Here is a 19786-nt window from a genome sequence, read left to right as displayed (position 1 = left end):
AGCCAGCAGGGCCCCGGCCAGGGCGGCGGGCTCAGTGGGCCGGGCGTCCGGCAGGGCCTTCAGCTCGGCCCCGGCGGGCCCCGTGCCCGGGGGCGTGCGACAGGCGCTCGCTGACCACCTCTTCCCGGGGGGGGGGGGGCACGGCACCGGGGCAAAACCCGCTCGCCCTAGCTACTGGAGGGCTCCTGGGAAGCCACTGGGGCAACCCCGTGCCAGCGCACCCCACAGCCCGGCCGCTCCCCCTCCCTCCGCCGGGGCCAGGCCGGGCTGCGCAGCACCGAGCCTGCTGCACCCCAACGAAAATGGCGGCGGCGCCGCCCCCGGAACCCGCGTAAGGAGAGCGCTCCCATGATGCCCCGCGGCGGCAGCCATTCAAATTCGACCTGGCCGCCCGCTGCTGGTCAGAAAATGGCGGCGCCGGGCAGCGCGGAGCGGTCCTGCGCCCCGGCGGCGGCTCCCCCCGTCCCTCCTGGGCGGGCGTCCTCTGCCTTGTCGCCGCTCCTCACGGCTGAGGCGCTGCCGGCGGCCGCCCCGGAGCGGGGCGGCGGGGCGCGGTCCCGGCCCCGGCGGAGCGGGGTGGTGGCGGGGTGCTCCTCGGTGTCGGTGGTGTTCCCGGGCGCCGTGAGCCGTGAGAGCTGCTGCCGCTTCGCCTGCGAGCTCCTCAAGCACGTCCTGCATCAGCGGCACCAGCTGCCGCTGCCCTACGAGCAGCTCGTCTACTTCTGCCGGCGGGCGGCGCAGGTGGGCGGCGGGGGCGCTGGCTTGGGAGCCCGCGGGTGGCGCTTGGCCGGCGGGTTGCTCTAGCTCGGTGTGTCGCTTCTTATGCGCCAGCTGTGTCGTCTCCGTCTAGAGTAAGACGGCTGTATTAGCGCTAGCCTTAATGAGCCACAACTTTATTTTAAAATAGGTCGATAGTTAAAGATCTCAAATGTTACTGTTTGTCCCTTGAGTCCCAATTTCCCCTCAAAGCGTGCTACTTGCTGTTTTACCTTTGTCGCTCAGACAAGCCCACCAAGTGTTTTCTTGCTCTTACGTGGCTCAGGGTGGTTTCACACCTTTGAAAGATGGGATTTCTAAGCCTTGTGGGGAATCCATTAGTAGCCTTATGCAGATTCAAGCTCAGCAGCTACAGAATGGCATTTTGTGTTCCTCTGCGACCTTCTGATTCCACATGAGCCTATCTGTACCTCTTAAAAAAAAAAAAAATCTGCCTAACCTTTGAGTATTAGGGAAGGGATGTGCCTTCTTTTCGAAAGGGCATGTTAACACCTTCTCCCTAATTTTCTCAAATATACTTTCTTCCTCCCCCCCATAGGATGGAGACATGATTAAGAAGCCACCTTCCATGGACATGGCAAGCAAGAAATGCCAGCAGGTGCTGATGGAGTTGGAGGGGGTGCTCCAGCACTTGGAAGTGATGTTCAGTTTGACGCTGGTTCCCCGTGTTCTTATCCTGCTTGGTGGCAATGCCATGAGCCCCAAGGAGCTTTATGAGCTCAACTTAGAGGGTATCTGTGTGGGCAGTGCTGAGGAGAGCCTGAAAACCCCATTTTGCATGCGTAAGCTTTTTCACTCCCTCTTCATTGCGGATGTCTTCAGTGAACTTAAGGTTCTCCCTGTCGTGGGCACTGTTGTTATGCTTCAAGGACACCGCAATTGTGGTGTTGATTGGTTCCGGCCCAAGCTCAACTACAAAGTGCCGACTCGAGGAAGGAAGCTAACTATCAGCTTGTCCTCTGATGGAGATATCAGTATAAGTGCCTCATCTCCTCAGGTTATGACTTCTGCCTGGGAGGATTACATATGGTTTCAAGCACCAGTGACACTCAAGGGGTTTCATGAATGACTTGTGCTTTATAGAACTTTAATGGATTATTGAATAACCTTTTGGTGCTGCTTTAGGTGATGACTATTTTATCAAATGCAATTGCATATTCTTGTCTCTCTAGATCTTTTTCTCCAGGGCATCTGCTATCTTCCTGTAGCTGGACTGTGTTCATCTTTCTATGAAACAGCTGTAAAATTCTTCCTTGTAAAGAATTGTTATTGAAAGCAAATACCTTTTAAGGCACAGCTACATATAGATACAGGCATTCTTTAGGGACCTGGGCTGTGGCAAAGAAGATGAACTGTTGTGCTGGGAGTAAAACTTTTTTGCAGCATTCTTATTGAACTGGCAAATACTGGATACAGTCTTCTCTCTCCTGAGTTTTAATGCAGCAATTCCTCTAGCAATAATTACTACTTTAGCAAATTGTTTGGGCCTCTAAAAAATGTACATGATGATTAATCAGTTGGCCTTTCCAGAGCTTTATAGCCTTTACTATAAAGGCTATAGCAATTCTTACCTACCCCACTGCTGGGAAAGGAGATCTTTCCCTGTAGTCTGATCAAATTTGAGTACTCAAGTGTCTGGCCATCTATTTGATAAAACTAGACTCCCATAATTCAATTTGAGCTAGTTAATCATCCAAAGAGTGGGACTTCTCAGCAACTGGGAGATTTCATACCTAGCATGGTGTTCTACTTGTAAAAAGAGGTTAAGCAGTCCTGTGGAGGCATGAAAGCACATTTTGGTGTCTCTTTACTAACTTTTAGTCCAACAGCCTTGATAATCAGTTTGTTATACAGTTAAAATCAAGAGTAAGCAATTTTTGTTCTAGCACTCTTCAGAGGAAGTTAGGACTCCTGCCCCATTATACTGATGTATTGTCATAAAAAAGTTCAGTTCTTGCTTACTTTTATCTCTTAGAAATGTTAGTCTTGGACTCTAAACCTTGCTGAAATATGGAAAAGAGATGAGGGGGATATGATCAAGTTCAGCCCTATCTTTAACTGTGAACTTCCTGTTCCAAATCAGAATGCCCTGTATTACATGGAAGTGGAACTTGAGCCCTTTTTTCTGTACCAGGTCTGATATCTAGTGCAGAATGGGACACAGAGAGAAACCTTAGAGCACACTGTCAAATTAGATATCCACTGGAGTAGTCTTGAATCAGCTGGTACATACCTATAATGCAATGAGTTTAATAGCTCTAAATATCTCTCTCCTGTTTGAAACTGTAGGCTGCTGGTGGTGAGGTTGCCTGTAGTTTCTTACTAGCACTAAGTGCACCCTGGGGTAGTAGAAGATCTGTTGAAAGGAGGATAAAGGGTGAAATAACCTTCTGCACTTATTCCTTTTTTTTTTAATTGTCTGACCTTTTGGAGTAGAATAAGATTATAGAACTGGAAGGAAAGTAGTTAAGTTGATATTTTTGAGCTTGGAGAACTCTAGGAGTGCTGTCTCTGCCTTACTATCTGTTGTCAACTGTTAATAAAGATGTAGTGACTGCTAAAACTAGCTCCATGAAGAAATTGCTAGAATGAAGAAAGTTGCCTTATGTGCAGCTGCCCACTTCAGTGTGTAATCACAGGTCTCTTGAATGAAATGTAATTTGAACAGGTGAAGTGGTTTGTGCTCAGGAAATCAAAACCCTCTACTTCCACCAATGCTGCTTGTAATGCATATTTAAGAATGTTAGCACTCAAATATTTAAAGAAGCTTTTGAACAGAAGCCTTCGTTCTGAGGAACAAGGGGCCTGTCCCTTTCCCCTCCTCTCTGAAATGAGTGCAATGTTATTGCATTAAACTGTTTACATATTCTGTTATACTTGAACTATGAATGCAGCAATGATAGGGTGCTAGGAACAAAAGAAGACAAGATGCTTTTTTTCTTATGAAGAGCTTTAGAGCTTGATTATAAGTTTAATAGTTATAATCATTATCATCAAAATAAAATGCTTCTGTATGTGACTACAGTGGATTTATTTAATCCTTCAAAGTAGTGCTTCTGGTAGTGGCAGAACAACATGCTTTGATTCTCTTTACATATCTGAACTGTAGGTTCACAGTTGCTCCACCTTTCTGACAAAGTGCCTGATGTCTTGTGCCAGAAGCCTTGGTTCCTCAAAGGCAGCAAAATGCCCCCCACGTGGCATGTAAGAGTAAGTGACAATGTTCTTGAAGTTCTTCTTTGCCCAGATGCGTGGTGTATGTGCTATCTCCTGAGGAAAAGCTGCAATCCCTGTGGGAACGTATATGTTGACCCTAAAAGGACATTAGTTAACCGCATTTTTAAAAGACAATTCCTGGGGAAAGTCTATAAAACTCTTCTGACTCCCGTAACTGCTACAGTGAGTTGGAGAAGTTTCACTACAGCAACTCATTTTGTGGTCTGTACCCAGCTGAAGTGCTTCACCTGTATTTGGGGGTCTCCTTGAGTTTAAAAATTGTTACATCCAAAGATGTGTAAAGTAGAGCTGACCTTGTAAACAGAGTTCAATCTTAAAATGTTTCAAAATTTTAAGCTGTATTTTGAACAAAAATGTGTATGAATCTCCTTAAGTATGTTCCCTGCACTGCCTTGGCCATAAGCCAGCTTATGTGCATTACAGGTTCAAAGGAAAAGTGACCCTTAAGTATAGTTATCAACAGGAAATAAGAACCTGGATTTTTTTTTTGTGTGTGTTAACTTTGTTGTAAGTGATCTAAATGTTTATACAGGCAAATGTGGTCCAATCCTAATTTCTGTTGCAAATCTATCCTGCACCTGCCACTTAGTTACCTCCAAGCAGCAGTTAAATCAGGGTCCTTGGAGAAGTTCTCCTTATAGAAACGCATTGAGGACACAATGGATGATGTCACCCAGTAAATCATCACGTTGGTCAAGAGCTCATCTAGAGAGTATTTGCTGTTGAGAGGAAAAAGAAAAAGTTGTGCCGAAAGCTATTTCTCAATGCACAATAGCGGGTTCATGCACTGAAGAACTGTCAGTCCTCTTGTTTTCCACTCATTTTCAAGCAGTAAGTTAATTGGCATCCATGTGGCTGGAGCAAAACTGCCTGGTGCTGAAGCAGTAGCTTGCAGACAGTCTATTATAATTTAGAACTGCTACTTGTCATGTGTAATCTTTCATCCTTAAGAGTCAACTTCAACTGGCAAATGTGTTTTTCTCTCTCCTTATTAGTTATCATCTATTCTTTTAAAGAGTCTTCTCATGAAAGAGCATCTGTTTTCTTACCTTTCCAAGCCTCCATCATCCTTGTGCAGAAATGATTTATCAGTCCAGGTAGAGAATTTCTCTAAAATATATGCAGCAAGCCCCACAGGGGAGTCATTCAATCCACAACCTAATTCAGGAGAAAAACAGGAGACCTCTTGTACTTGCATGGCATTGCAGTACTTCAGTTAAAGTTAAACTGGACTCTTAAGAATTCTTCAAAGTTTTCTATGAGAATTCAGCAGAGTTTGTTTTATTAGCCCTGGCGCTACTTTATTCTTGACAAATTTACCCCAACAGAGTTCAGGCTGTAACTGACAGCACTACGAACTTGGGTAGTTTCCATACCTGAGAGGTTAGGAGTTAAGCAAGTCCTGTCAGCTTCCTGGTGATGCATGGAAGAAGCACCATGCTGGGGATGTGAAAGTGTTGCACACTAAAAAAAAATTTCAGATGAACTGTTTGAGAGCACTATCCTGGTAAGGATAGATAACCAGGCCCTTGAGTGCTGTTTCATCACCTTTTATTTTTAAGAGTGAAAAGTGCTGCGCACCAGTTAACTCTTCGTGCCATTGGGGAACACTATAGCAAACATAAACCTAGCATGTATGTAGCATATCATCCATGTGTTCTTAACTATAAATCAAGATAACGATTATACCAATAGTGATAGAGGCTTGTCTTGGGAAAATTCCTGTGCAGTACCCTATATACTGTAGTTTTACAGTATATAAAGTACTGTGTATTATCTCAGGTGTATTTTCATGCAACTTTAGCATTGAGTGACTTTGTGGAAGACCATGCACAACAAGGTCTCAGGTAATAGTGGACATGGCTGACCCTTTCCCTGCATTGGCAAGCTCAGAGTGATTTACTACAGGTTATAAGTTATGTAAAGGCTTTGCCTGGCAGTAGGTCAGGCTAAAATGTGCCATCTAGTGCATGACCCACCAGCAATAAGCATTTTTAGGTCTTCTGTGCCAAAAGCTGCCTCTCAACCACTATGTTCAAGGTCCATGGATTAGATGTTTGGATATAACAGCCTTGCAGCCTATTAGTCCTTCAGCCTGTACCACATCTTAAAAACTGCAATTTATGCTGAGTGAAAATACAGCAATTTTGCTTTAAACCTGCCTGATGAGAATTAAATGCAACTAATGAAGATATTTCTTGAGACTGAACAGGTAGTAAGTTTTTTTTTTTCTTTTTTCCCCTATTCATTTTCTACATCTCACAGTCTTAGTGTGCTGTAAGAGCCCTGTCATTTTTAAATTGACTATGTACTGTCCTTGTATGGAAGGAAGCTGCCTGGTGACCTCAATCATCTTTTTCTCCCATGTCTGTGTTCTTCTGATTCTAAAACATACCTTTGAAACAGGGTGAATAGAGAGACAACAGATTTTTGGTTATCACGGATTTACAGAGTTTTGTCTTTCTCTTTTTGTTTTCTTAAAAAGTTTGTAAGATTCTTAAACTTTGGTCTGGCTGATATTTTCAAAGAACTACCCATCATGACTCAGGAGTCTTCTCTTATGGCAACAACCAGTTGTGATTTTTTTTATGAACTTTTCCTCCTCTGTTTAAATTGCTTTGCACTTTGTTGACATCAATTTTTATTGGCCATTCTAATCAACCAGTCACTTCTGATCAAACAGACTTTGCAACTCTCTGCAGTTAGCTTTAGATTAAACCAAATCCTGGATACCTGACAGATTTTCCCTTAATAGTTAACTTTTTACTCTAGAGAAATTAAGATCATGTTGAAATGCACAGGTCCCAGCACAGATTTTTGTGATACTCTCCCTCCACTGAAGCCTGAGCACTTATTCCTATGCTTAGATTCTTATGTTAACTATTCATTAATCCATGATGTTAATCCTTTTCTTAAGGCAGTTTTATTCTTTAAGAACATTTGGAGAGACCCCTCAATAAAAATTGCTTGGAAATCCAGATATGTTACATTACTGCTCTTTGATTCTGCCAGAACTTTGATTTGTGAAACATGATTTCTTTCTACAAAACCATGTTGGCTCCTCCCTATGACATTATTATCACCTGTGAATCAACTCTTTATTCTTTAGAATAGTTCTGCTAGTTTGCTTACCATTGAGACTAGACAAACTGGTTTGTATTTTTCTGTGACTGCCTCCCCTCCACTGTTCAGCTCTTAAACTGGCATCTTATTTGCCTCCTATTATTCCTTTGGTATTGAGATCAGGTCAAGCAACAGACTGGTCATCAGTTAACATTTCAGTTTCTGAGTTATTTTTGAACTTTTCAGTGGCTTCCCATGATGAAGTGCTATTTTTTCTAAGGTCTCCACTAGTGACACTTCGGTCTGAGACAGCTCTGCTGTCTTTCCTGATGAGGGGTTATTTCAATAAAAGAATCCCCCTAAATTTGTTAACTTTTCTGAGATGGCTATATCTTTCTTCAGACCCCTTTTATATTGACCCCAACTGTCAGGCCCTCTGCTTTCAAAGTGTTAGGACTGAGTCTGCCTTTCTGCAGTTTCACATTGCACTTGTTTATGATCTTTTTCTTATTTTGATCCACTTTTATTTCTAGAAGCTTCAGTTTCAAGATACATGCTTCACTTTAAGTGGCTTTTTGATGAGGGTTTTTCTTTTCCCAAGAGAAGTCGCATACCATTTTAAAGAGTGTGAAAAGTAATATTTGCGGAGTCTCCATCTCAGGTTCATTACCTGCAGTGTCTGGTTTGGTGGCTTGGATGTGTAAGTATCCAGATTCCCGCAAAAGGTCATATATGTTCTTCTGGAGAAAAGGGTACACACGTCGAACATCTTCTCTGGTGAGGCCTACAAGCCATGGTACATAAGCCCCAAGCATCACAGAGATCATCCTTCCCAAACCCCATTCATTGATGAAGACGACATTCAGATGAAGCCCTTTCACAGACCTAAAATCAAGTTAATGGATAGAAAGTTAAAAAATCAAGAGAATTTCTGTCTCCAAATTCTCTAGAAAATAAGTCTGACGGGAGCTGTGATAGAAGCATTTCACTGAGCCAAATATATATATAAAAAAAATTCATGTTTTTGTTATTAAAAAAAAAGCTAGAAATGGTGCAGTTGATGCCAGCTCCGTCCAGCTGTGCCATTTGTATGATGTTAATTTTAGACACTCAGTTTTACGGATGTGGCATATCTGTGCTGATAGGTCTGACTGTTAACTCTTATCATTCTGTGCTGTAGGTAACCAGGCTGCATTGGGTACTTTCTGAAGAACTTTACTAGATTGCACATGGGAGTGCTGCAAAGCATAATTACATTACAATCCAGAATAGCGAGCTCTGCTTGCAATCTAACAATGTTAGGAGCTTTCCCCCTTGATTTGTTCTCTGACTTAAGCATGGTTGTGGTGGCCACTTTTCATTAAATGCTAAACAGTGAGCTATGATGTGATCTTCTAAGGAAGGTATTATGCTTCTTTTTTGGTCAGCCACTTTCAGCTCCGCATTTCAGACAGGAAAGTGCTGTGATGGTACTGTTCAGGTGCTGAAAAAGTGAGCTCCCTCCTTCCTTCTCTCCCAGCAAGTTTTAAATTTCTTAGTCTCTCTCCTTCCTGATTTTGAATGAGGATCTGCCTTCTTGAGGTCTCAAGTCAAAATGCAAGAGTTTACTTTCACAGCTAGTGCAGAAGCCAAATAACGGTGAAATTTAGGAAGCCTGAGAAATGAACCAATATCAGTATAAAGCATATGAACATAATTAAGTGCGCAGGGTTGGGGATGTCCCTGGAGGACACAAAGCAGAAAGGGTGAGAGGGAGGACGGGGCCCTGGAATCAGAAAATAGGATAAGAACTGAAGGCAACTTTTCTGTTGCCGTTGTTACTCACTGTGGCAGCATCTGGGCCATGTTTGTAGTAATTTGAGCACCCCAGTCTCCTCCCTGTATGTAGTATTCCTTGAAGCCCAGCCTGCTCATCAGCTTGTGAAATATCCGAGCAGCTGCTATGGTGTCAAAGCCTGCAGGTAAAGAGAAAAACAGCACAGGAAACCTGTTTGTCCTAGTGTGTGTTTCCTGGCTAGAGATCGTGGTCCTAACAGGGGCGTGTCAGCGTGCTGCTGAATAATCCCAAAGGCAGGGAGTGCCATGCTGTTCTCCCTTGCTCTCTGACAATAGAGAACAAGAGACAGTGTAAATGCAATGGGAATTGGAGAAAGCGGAAGGCAGACTTGGCTTCCAGCTACCATTGCTGTCCAAATCTCCACAGCCACCCCCAGAGCCTAAGACACCACGATCTTGCCTGTATCAGTCCAGGGAGCTAGAGAATGAGCGCTGGAGCCTTTCCCTTTTATAGCTTTTCTGGTTCTAGGCTGGAGGAAACTGTCCTGGGGAAAGGACGTATGCTGTAGAGACTTGCCAGGATAATGACAGAGTAGGTTGAACCCATCTAGGTGCGGGGCACAAGTCTTTCATTTTCAGAGAGTTTAGCGAGTTGTGTAAGATGAGTTGGGAGTGTCAGTCTCACACCAAGGACAGATCCTGATCATCTAAGCTTCTCCATCTCCAGTGTTGAGACAAGCCAGCTGTTTCCCATTTTGCAACTGCAGAGAAGACACCAGTCTTCTAGGCATTAGTGCAGAGCTAAGTTTACTGAACTTAAGAAAACCCAGAATCTGCCCTCCTGCATTCGCAAACTGCTATGCCCAAGGGTCCAGTGATGGCTGAGGTGTTACTCCAAAACCCTTGTGATTCCAGCAGAGCCTTTTCATCACTTACCTTTCTGGTGAGGTGCCTCTGAGAAGCCGTAGCCTGGGATGGATGGGCAGATGACCTCAAACACCACATCACCCTCGCTCAGACTGTGCTTGTCCGGCTCCGTGAGCAGAGGGATGATCTTGTAGAACTCATAGAAGGAGCCGGGCCAGCCGTGCACCATCAACAGGGGATAAACAGTTTGGCCATGAGGGATGTAGGAGGGCTTCACATGGATAAAATGGATATTGATCCCTGCCAGAAATTCAAGACATATAAATTAAAACTCTGGTTCCATCTCAGTTTCTGTTCTGGACCCCAAAGAAGGAGGGTGGAAAAATCCTAGCTAGTTTTCATAGCAGAAATTATACGACCAACCCATAGGAAAAAGCTGCCTAGCTGAAAGGGGATACTGTGCCTTGTATTTCACCTATGTCTGCTCTTTTGTATATAGGCAGGGGTATTGATCCCATCCCCAGGCATATGGGTCACAAGAGATTAAGAATGCATCTCCTGAGGAACTGATTTCATAGAAATAGGTAGAGCTGCACTTAAATACACAGCATAACTCAGGTAAGATGCATGCAAAAATATGATAAAATCATATGGTCAATAAAAAGAGAAACATGAAAAGGAAAGTGGAATATACAAGTTCTACCTGAAAATTGCTTATCTAAAGGCTGGCTAAGCTAACCTGGCTTAACTAGTGGGGGAAAAAAAAAAGCCCAGTCTGACAGTTTGGGTAAATGTGGCAATATTCAAGGGAGATTTCAAGGTAGTGGCAGAAGAAAATATCATGAGCACAGGTTCAATGCCAAAGGAACCCTGTCTTGAAGCAGTTTGAATATTATTGTCAATTTAAAATGGTCTTAATCTATATAAAGTTATCAATAATATAACCTACACTAGTGATATTTCACTCATATCACTTAGCTCTGTTATGCATACTGTTGTCTTAAATATTCTAACATCTGAAATCACCCTGGCTTCCCTCAGTGCATTTCAGAGCAAATTGTTTCAGAGTGCAGGGCAAGCTGTCTGGGCTGGTGTTCAGCCTGAACTCTTTGTCCCAAATGTGCCATTCGCAAGGGCAGAGTGAGCAGGGACTTCAAAGGTGCACAGCACAACGGCAGTTGTGAGGACAAGGCAATTTGTGACCAATGGGAAAGGCCTCTGAGGTGCTACGGGGAGGCATATGGACCCGCTTGAACTGCAGAGACCCCCCCTCACCTTCGATGGTGGTTTGGAAATGAGGGTATTTGTTCAGGATTTCCACTTGCTTGCGCCAGTCAAACTGGTTCCTCCAGTAGGCAACCACCTTCTGCAGGTAGTTTGAGTTGAAGCCGTAGTGGAAGGCTGCCCCTTCCAGTGGTGGTGTGTAGCGGGCCTGGTCGAGGCGGTGGTGCAGGTCCTGCAGAGGGGAGCACACACCACTCTTGCAAGGCTGGCCGACTGCCCGCGTGCACTATGCACCAGGACAGGTGTGCTAGCGGGCACAGAGTCTCGCACCTCTGCTGGCTTTTACTCCGTTACATGCTACACCAAGTGCCTTGCCAAAGCAGTGACACGCTCTGCACAATATCCTCAGTCATTTATATAGGGAATATACTTTTCTATAGGGTACCAATTTATATAGGGTAGCCAGGAGTATTGGGGTCCTACTCTTGCCCTTCTGCTAACTTGCTTTAGGCTTTTTGGTGCTAGGAGCTCTCAGGCACTGCTGGATGGGAAGAGAATAAAAAGTGATGATCAAAGAGCAAGCCTTTCCATAGCTCAGTCCCAGCTGGCTGAACTGCCTACTGCTAGTTGGTTGGGGACAGAGATGCTGGGACTCAATTAAGGCTGCATCTCTCCACCCTTCCAGGCCTTTCCTCTACTAAAGCCCTTCAGTGTGCCCCACTGCTCTCCCTAAACCCTCCCACTCTGCTCCATCATCCTCAGACCCACTGTAAAAGTCTGCTGGTCAAAGTGTGGCCTTTTGGCGGGAGCAGATGCAGGTTGCATGTAGGGTCTGTGATCTTGGAAGGTCTCTATGGGACAATATGATGAATTTGAACTCACATCTGCTTCATAAAGGATGGTTAGGCAGTGTATCGTTTAATGGTGGTAGGTAACTGTACTGGAGTATTTGAGTGCAACGGTGATATCCCCAAGACATCATCTTCAAGAAATAAGATGGATGATGGACTGGCTCCACCTCACAGCTTTCTGCCCCTCCCCACATCCCAGCCACTGGTACCTGGATTTCTTTGTCAGATGTTTCAATCTGGAAGGGCCGTATTCTTTCATCTTCTTTTTCTTTAAGGGGTTTTTCGCCTGAGCCCCACCATCCATCACCCATTTCAAGAGTCTTGATCTTGCGTCTAGACATCAGCCAACAAACCAGCATCCCTCCAACCCCCAGAGCAGCTGCAGGGACCAGGACTGCATTCTTCTGAGAATATTCAAAAGACCTAAGGAGGTGTAAAATTGTTTGCATTCAACAATGAAAGTGTCAGGGTATTGGGACTATGTGGAGACCTGTATTCACACACTGGTTGGATTTGAGCAGTAAGGGATGCCCACAAGTCCCATGGAGTCAACAGGGGCTGGAGATTACTGTTACTTTTGAAGGTTTGGGGCATTCCCCCCAAAAGCAGACAGTTCCACAAACTCTAACAATAAGAGCCCAAAGCCTCAAGGTTACCTCTAACAATGCTAATTAGAGGAGCTCAAGTCCTTGCTGATCATCACTTGCCAATCAAAAGGCTTCCTTAGCCCTCTCCTTGTGAACTAGCAGGTTCCTTCTCTACAGGATGCTTTGGGGGAACAGAGGTCAGCAGGATATTGGCAGGTGTATTTTAAGGCAGGTGCTTGAGTGACTGGGATGGTAGCAGCTGGAGTGCTCCAAGAGGAGAAACTGCAAAGCCAGAATGGGCTAAGGAGAAAGGGCAGAGACAAGGGTCTTCAACCTCTGGAGAGAGATAGGTGTGTTGGACCTGCCCCTCTCAGCAGCACTTTATACATAGCTCCCCTACAGATTCAAGCATCTTTTAGGGTAATTCTGGCCCTCCACCATAGTGTTCCACAGGTAAAAGTGTCAGGTTCTCTGTTTGATGCTCCCATTTCTTTTCTAGACAGTCAAGTTTCAGACTTTCTTCAGGGGTGGAAGCCAAACATCAGAGTTGATTTTAACATGAAGGACATTTCAAAGACGTTTAAATACTTGAGCAATCAGTCCCAAACGTCATGTACCTTCCCCTCCCTCTGACCTGTGTGTCAAGCTCTCCAGCTTCCCTTGGGGATGGGCCTGTTGCAGGAGGCTGTGAGAGGACTGTGAATGAAGCTTTTGTTGTCATCATGCAGGGTAGGGAAAGGACTATGCTGTGCCCCACTGAGGGAGCTGAAGAAAAGTGGAGGCCTTAGCACAGAGCAGCTACTTCACTCACCTGATCCGGGACAAGATGCTCTCCCTACAAAAAAAAAAGAAGATCCTTTCAGTCTGGCAGTGTTGTCTGGTACCAATTCTTGGGGACACTGCAAACAATGTCGCCTGCCAGCATCATGTACTGCACAGCCGTGGGATCACAGGCAGTTTAGCCATCTGGGCACATCTGAAAGTTTGCTTCTACTTTTGGATGAGACAAAAAGAAAGGGCCTCAGAGCACAGATTCTGCACAAAAGCGGTATTTCTTTGCTACATTTTAGCTGGGTAGTTTGTTTCCATAATATTCCCTCCTTCAGCACAATTTAGATAAGAGGCCTCAAACAACTGGGTAATGTCCTTGCAGTGTTTCATCCTACGAGCAGCTGTGTTATTTCAGCCAAGAAAATAGTTTGTTTTGATCGCTGTATAGAGATAGATGTACTACCTTGGCAGAGAACTTTCAAGATCAAGGGTCATTCTGCTGCTGGTCATGCTGTACTTGTGCCATGTGGCTGGCATGAGGAGAAACTTGCAGGACCTTTACCTGTGCAGAGTTTAATGAATAGCTATGCCTTTGCTATTTCTAACTGCTCTTGACTAGATACTTAATTTTCAGGTGTCATCCCCCTGCAAGAAAAACAAAGCATCCTCCTTTGTTCTCTTTTAGCCTGCTAGATTGTCTTGTTAGAAAAGCACAATCAGAAATTTAGACACATTAGCAGCAATGAGAGAATGTCTTGATATTTCACACTATGGCAGGCAGCTAATGTAGGGAGCTGTTTGGTGTCATAATTAAGATACCTTGAGACAGAAAAGACAAAAAAAATCCCAAAGGACATGAAACTCCATGATAAAAACCCAAGTCTGCTGGTTTTCCACCCATTTCCCACCACCACCCTTGGCACAGAATGCAGTGTGTGTACTGGAGACCCTGGCAGGATCTGAGGCAATTTGGTGACTCGCTCTGAAACAACCCTGGTGTGATTTGTGAGTAGGTATTTCTTTAAAACACTCCCAGCCAGGGGAGAACAGGGCTCCTGAGAACAAACAGTATCAGCCTTCACTTCCTTAGAGGCTGAGCAGCTTATGCAACATGTAATAACACCCTCCTGCACTTACATCCTAGAGTTTAACTAATCAGAGGCATGAAACAAGGCACCATGGCAATATCACCAAGTTGGCACTGCTAACAAATCAAGCATGTCGGAGAACGAGCTCTCTGAGTGACACAGTCTAGTAAAATCTCTTCCATAATCATGTTCAAGAAAAATCAGTCAGATGTTCCCAGCACCTTCTGATGGCCTGGCTCAGCCTTGGTTACCCGGTGGGGCTTTGTCCCACCCCGACCCTAGCGGAGTCCCCTGCGTTGTCCCTGCCTCCCGGTGCCGTGGGGCTCTCACCAGGCGTTGGGAAGGACCTCCTGCCACATGCCTGCTCCTCCTTGAGTTGCTGCAGCTCTGAGTGAAGCAGTCCGTTGTCTCCTCTGCCAGCTTCCTCTTTGGCTACGTTCTCTCAGTGACGACGCAGTCCATATCATCCATTAGTGCCACCTATTGCCTAAGTGTGTGGTTGCAAATCAAGTTCAGTCAAGTTCAACAGAGGCAGATGCAAAGTCCTGCACCGGGAGGGAATAACCCTGTGCACCAGTGCAGGCGGGGTGCCAAATGTATAGAAAGAAACTCTGCAGAGACTGACCTGGGGTCCTCAGGATCAAGAAGCTGAAACTGGTTCAACAGGGTGCCCTTGTGACAAAGGCCAGCTGCGTACCAGGCTGTATCATCAAGAGTGTAGCCAGCAGGTTGAGTGAAGTGATCCTTCCCCTATATTCGACACTTTTGAGACCACATCTGGAGTGCTGTGTCCAGTTCTGGCCTCTCTAGCACAGGAAAGACACTGACATACCAGTGTGAGTCCAGTGTAGGGCCACCAAGATGGTTGGGCCTGGAGCACGTGGTGTACCCAGGCTTGTCTAGCTTGCAGAAGATAAGGTGAAGGGGATATCTTATTGGTGTCCACAATGACCTAGTGGGAGGGCATAGGAAAAATGGAGCCAGGCTCCCCTTGGAGGAGCACAGTGGAAGGATGAAGGGCAATGGAAGCACATTGCAACGAGGGAAATTCTGAATAAATGTTAGGAAAAATTTATCACCATGAGATTGTTCAGACACTGGAACAGGGACCCAGAGAGGCTGTGGGTTCTCCATCCTTGGAAATATTCAAAATTTGACAGGAAAAAGGCCCTGAGCAAACTACTCTAACTGGACCTGCTCTGAGCAGGAGGTGAGACTAGCTGACCTCCAGAAGCCCCTTCCAACCTGTATGTTATATATCATGTGGTTCTATTTTATGTGCACTTGTGATTTGCAGCAGCCAAAACCAAACCAAAACAAAAGGGAAAAGTTAAGTCTTTTCATTTTCCACAGAAATCAGTGCTTTGTTTTAGCTCAGGGAACTATATTTCATTTCCCTAACAGTCTGTCCAATCTCACTGGATAAAGAGTTCTCCTTCCTAAGTTGTTGCACAGTGTCCTTGCTGTGTTTCATGCTAGGAAAAGCTACATTTTACTGTCAGAGGAAATGATTCCTACTTCAATGCAATGCTCAAAGTGAAGTACCATTACCACTGAGATCTGTGATGATTAGGTCTCATACTGCTGTGGGTTTATATGCACTCCCAGCACTGTCAGAAGAACTGTCTGGAGGAAAAGCTTGCAAATCCTTCACTTAGTCAAAGTTCAATTTATTGCCGTACCATAGCTATTCTGATTATGTCTGTCTGGGATTACTTAGCTTTAAGGTCCTATTGCCAAAATAAAGCCAGGTTTCCCAAGGACTTTGGAAGATGCCAGAGGGAACTATAGTCAGAAGACTACAGCATTAGAAACAACCAAAAGAAGAATTATAACCCATGTGGAAGGCAGCTGAGGAAGCCTGTAGGGTGCATATTAAGATGCAACAGGCTGTGATGTCCCTAGAATATAAAAGACACCTTGAGAAAATTGTGTTTCCTACTTAGCACTAGAAAAAGGCATAGAGGCTGGTAGAGTTAGATGAAGGTCTGACTTAAATATATGAGAGTGAAATTATCTATACCAGAAATGATGGAAAAGAACCAACAGAGCTAATTAAAGCTGCAGAGAAAAGATAGGGAATGAGCAAGTTGCTGCTGTCAAAAAGGCTCCAGAGAATCAGAACAGCTTTAGCTAAGACATAGGAGGAGACACCGAGGCCTTTAATGTCCTGGGGCTACAAGGCAACCCCTCCTCCTCCCCTGACAAATCTGAAATAGCTGAGATGCCAGAATCTGGTCTAAAATGAATGGTAAGTGCATGAGTTTTGTCTGTGAGTGCTGGTGGGAAGAGAAACCCACTCCTGGGATACTGCAGTAGCTTGTCCAGTGATAAACAAGGGTTTTTCCCTCTCTCTTACAACCTTAAGTGGCCAAAATGCACAACTCCAGACAGTAACTGCTTGTTGGAGCCAACAGGCTACATATCATCTGATTTTGATGCATGTCCCATAAATGTAGCTACCACAGGAAAGGTTCCTTGAAAGGTGGTTCAGAGCATCTCCCTGCACTGGGGCAGGATCAATTATCTTTAAACCAGTCCTGAGAGACATTTATCTAACCTGTTTTTAAAAGCCTCCACTGAATAAAGTTTCACAGCCCTCTTGAAGCACTATTAGAAGGTTTTCTGCCTCTGTCCCAGTGCTGTGATTTTGCTGGTCCAGATGTTATTCTGGCATGGAGAAAAAAAAGGGTGAGAATGATACTTGATATCCTGCATCTCAGTATTGCACCTCTATCTAAGCCTCCCATTGCTGCCACCTGGCAGTCCCTTTATAACCTACATCCATTTTATAAAGGGATTACATATGTTTCCATTGCATGAATTGCATATTAATATGGAGCTTGTTTCCTACCTATGTTTTTCCCTTGCTCTTGTCACTAATCATTTGCATCACCCTGCAGCAATGATAGAAAATGTGCACATGGAAATGTTACCACAATGTATTTTTTCAGCTGGTTTAGCAGCTGGAGATATGCAAGAGGAGCCAAACACAACATAACCTTCCAGCTCTCCCAGGATCATCCACAAATACTAGTTTAGTGTAAACTGCTGCTGGAGAAAGGACCCAAGGGCCAAGCAGCAGAGTTGCTTGCAGCAGTTTTGCAAATACTGGGTGCCCTCTAGTGGGAAAGAGGAGCTTGCAGTGTTCATAATTCCAAATTTTCTATTTGGGCACTTTCTATTTTTCTCATTGTCCTTTGCACATAATCATAATCCAGGCCTCATAAATGCTGAAATCTGAGATATGGGGAGGGAAGCTGGTGACTTCTGGTTATGAAATGAGGTAGTGCACAGAACTAAGAATGGAGCACAAAACCTTTGAATACAGCTCTTGTATAGTTTGAGATGCTCTGGTGACTTGTAAATGATTATTCTTACCTTTAGAGCCTCTCACTGGGGTTTACGACCCTGGCTGTCATGCTCTGCCCTTCATCTTTCAGCAGGAAGGCCTTGCTGCGTAACTTCCCTTTTGGATGCACAAGGTCAGGTTCACTGTCTTAAGAGTATTACCAGACAGCAAATGGTGGGCAGTAATAGCGGATCTTTGTGCATATGGTCTCCTGGCTCATAAACATACTGGGGACCAGCTATCTTCTTTTTATTTGGTCAGTGGCTACTACTTGCAAGCTGCTGGCTAGGTAATGTTTGTGCAGGCAGGGCAATGTCTAGCAGCTTCAGAACTTTCTTGTGCTCCTTGAGGCTCCCAAACAACCATACTAGACCCCTACGTAGCACTTTGGCTTTGAACTCCACCTCCTATCCTTTTTTCTTTAAGGAAACTCCTGAGGCTAATGAGGCATTTCCTCACCTTGACTGCATCTTTGTGTCATCACCCAGTCGCTCTCACAGCCCAAAGATACTTCAAGATACCAAATTGTGCAGGAACTGGGGCATGGTCTGAACAATCCAACAGGTCCAAGATGGGGCAGTTCATGCACACAGATTTCTTTCAGTAGGTAGGTCATGAGAAAAACACTGCCCAGAGATAGGATTGCACAGGAAAAATCAGAGAGCTTACCACATCTGGCTGTGTCCTGGGGCCCCAGAATGAGCTTCAAGACTGTCTCAGCACCCACAGTGGACAGGGAAAGTTTTCACCTTCCCCACATGGCGTCAGGCAATTCAGCTGGCTGGCAGGAGATTTGTTTTGTACCAAAATTTATGCCAGCCCTGAATGGCAGTCTCTACTCAGCCTCAGTGATTACGTCCTGGGAGGAAACACCGAGCTCCTAAGTGCTTCCAAGCTCTTAATTCCCGAATCTTATTAACAAAAAACAGATCAAACATCTGAGAGCAGATCACATCAACACCTTACCCCTATCTTCACCAGCACCCAATCCGTGAGGCCTCTGTGCTACTCCACAATATTTTATATAAAACTTAGATTACAAGAGTGGTGAACAACTTGGGACGGACATAGAAAATCTCTTCTATCCCCTCCTCCCCCTTCACAAATACTCTCTATTTTGCTTACAAAGCCCATCATCACTTCTTCAGGCTTCTTCTGCAAGTACTTTCCCCCACACGCTGTCTTCTAGTCCTCTGCTCTGTACTGTACAGTGAATAAAAGTTAGTGTTTTGCCAGCTTGAAATGGCCCCTTCTCTGCTTCCCTTATTCTCAGGAGACCTCACAAATGTTTCACTGCTACCTCCAGCAAGGGTTGGCCCCTTCTGTTGCTAATTAGGAAGCTAAGAGGTTCCTCCAGGCACTTCCCAGTGAAACTAAGCCCATTAAATGAATGGCAGGCAACGTGTCTGGGGGTGGGGAATGAAGTTACACAACAGCTGCTTGGAAACAGGCAGTTTGTTATGTGCACTGATTTTAGAGACTCAGCAACATTAAAAACAAATGCAACTTTCAATGTATTTAGGTCACTGATACCCTGGGGATAATCACGGGAATATTGGTGATGAGAGGCAGGGCAGCAGGCACGGGGAGCTTGTGCTCAGGGCCCAGATGTGCAAACCATGGTGGCCACTGTGTGTGCACTCTGCCATGCACACAAGGCTGGGCGCAAGGGTGAGGCTTTTTGTGCTCTTGGATATGAATTCTGTTACACTGCAGACTAGGAATGTTAATCCTGGAGCATAATGTGAGACATGGCCCTGTTGGACTGTCATGACATTGCTGTAATTTTGGAAGATGAGTGTTGCTGAAGCTTGCAAGCTGCAGCTGGACAGGGGTAATTCTCCAATGAAGGCTGAAAGCATCAAAGCTGAATGTGCTGTTCCCAAGTCTTGTATCCCAAGAGGCTGAATTCTCTAGATACTAAATGCCAAGGGTTAAATTGAGTACCAAAGACAGAAAAATTTCTGATAGAGAAGTGAACTCCATACAATTGACACAGCTTTAAAACCCTGTTTGTTTTTGCTGTTTGCTGTCTTACAGTCTTAGAAGTGCATTGTGTACTTCCCACAACACTTCCCTCAAACCATTGTCTTACAAAGAAAGCAAGACTCATAATAAAAAAATTATGCAACTGACCAAAGGCACATGATGGAGGAACCAGACCTAAAATCTGCAGGACTATATAGATATAAA

General features: G+C 44.8%; 2 protein-coding genes across 2 annotated transcripts; one reads left to right on the top strand and one right to left on the bottom strand.

Moving 5' to 3' along the window:
* Window positions 1-348: 348 nt before the first annotated feature.
* On the top strand, window positions 349-3796 carry MAD2L1BP (MAD2L1 binding protein). The gene is made up of 2 exons (XM_067293222.1): window positions 349-741; window positions 1316-3796. Exons 1-2 carry the CDS (start codon window positions 349-351, stop codon window positions 1844-1846), a joined length of 924 nt encoding a protein of 307 aa, XP_067149323.1. The 3' UTR covers window positions 1847-3796.
* Window positions 3738-14953, bottom strand: LOC106485556 (epoxide hydrolase 1-like). Its single transcript, XM_013943957.2, has 11 exons — window positions 14867-14953; window positions 14572-14728; window positions 13194-13217; window positions 12005-12218; window positions 10996-11176; window positions 9790-10020; window positions 8903-9032; window positions 7748-7962; window positions 5064-5172; window positions 4608-4733; window positions 3738-4090 (listed from the first exon to the last, which is right to left on the bottom strand). Exons 2-11 carry the CDS (start codon window positions 14706-14708, stop codon window positions 3889-3891), a joined length of 1569 nt encoding a protein of 522 aa, XP_013799411.1. The 5' UTR covers window positions 14709-14728; window positions 14867-14953; the 3' UTR covers window positions 3738-3888.
* Window positions 14954-19786: the final 4833 nt, after the last annotated feature.

This window comes from Apteryx mantelli, chromosome 3, assembly GCF_036417845.1.
Source record: "Apteryx mantelli isolate bAptMan1 chromosome 3, bAptMan1.hap1, whole genome shotgun sequence".
Classification (NCBI taxonomy): domain Eukaryota; kingdom Metazoa; phylum Chordata; class Aves; order Apterygiformes; family Apterygidae; genus Apteryx; species Apteryx mantelli.
This window is presented reverse-complemented; position numbering and strand designations above follow the sequence as displayed.

Coding starts and splice junctions, on each gene's coding strand:
- LOC106485556 (XM_013943957.2), bottom strand. CDS start 14,708: ATGATATGGACTGCGTCGTCACTGAGAGAACGTAGCCAAAGAGGAAGC. Junction 12,219..13,193: donor AGCATCTTGTCCCGGATCAG/GTGAGTGAAGTA, acceptor ACACCTCCTTAG/GTCTTTTGAATATTCTCAGA. Junction 9,033..9,789: donor AGAGGCACCTCACCAGAAAG/GTAAGTGATGAA, acceptor CTTTACCTGCAG/GCTTTGACACCATAGCAGCT.
- MAD2L1BP (XM_067293222.1), top strand. CDS start 349: ATGATGCCCCGCGGCGGCAGCCATTCAAATTCGACCTGGCCGCCCGCT. Junction 742..1,315: donor TCTGCCGGCGGGCGGCGCAG/GTGGGCGGCGGG, acceptor TCCCCCCCATAG/GATGGAGACATGATTAAGAA.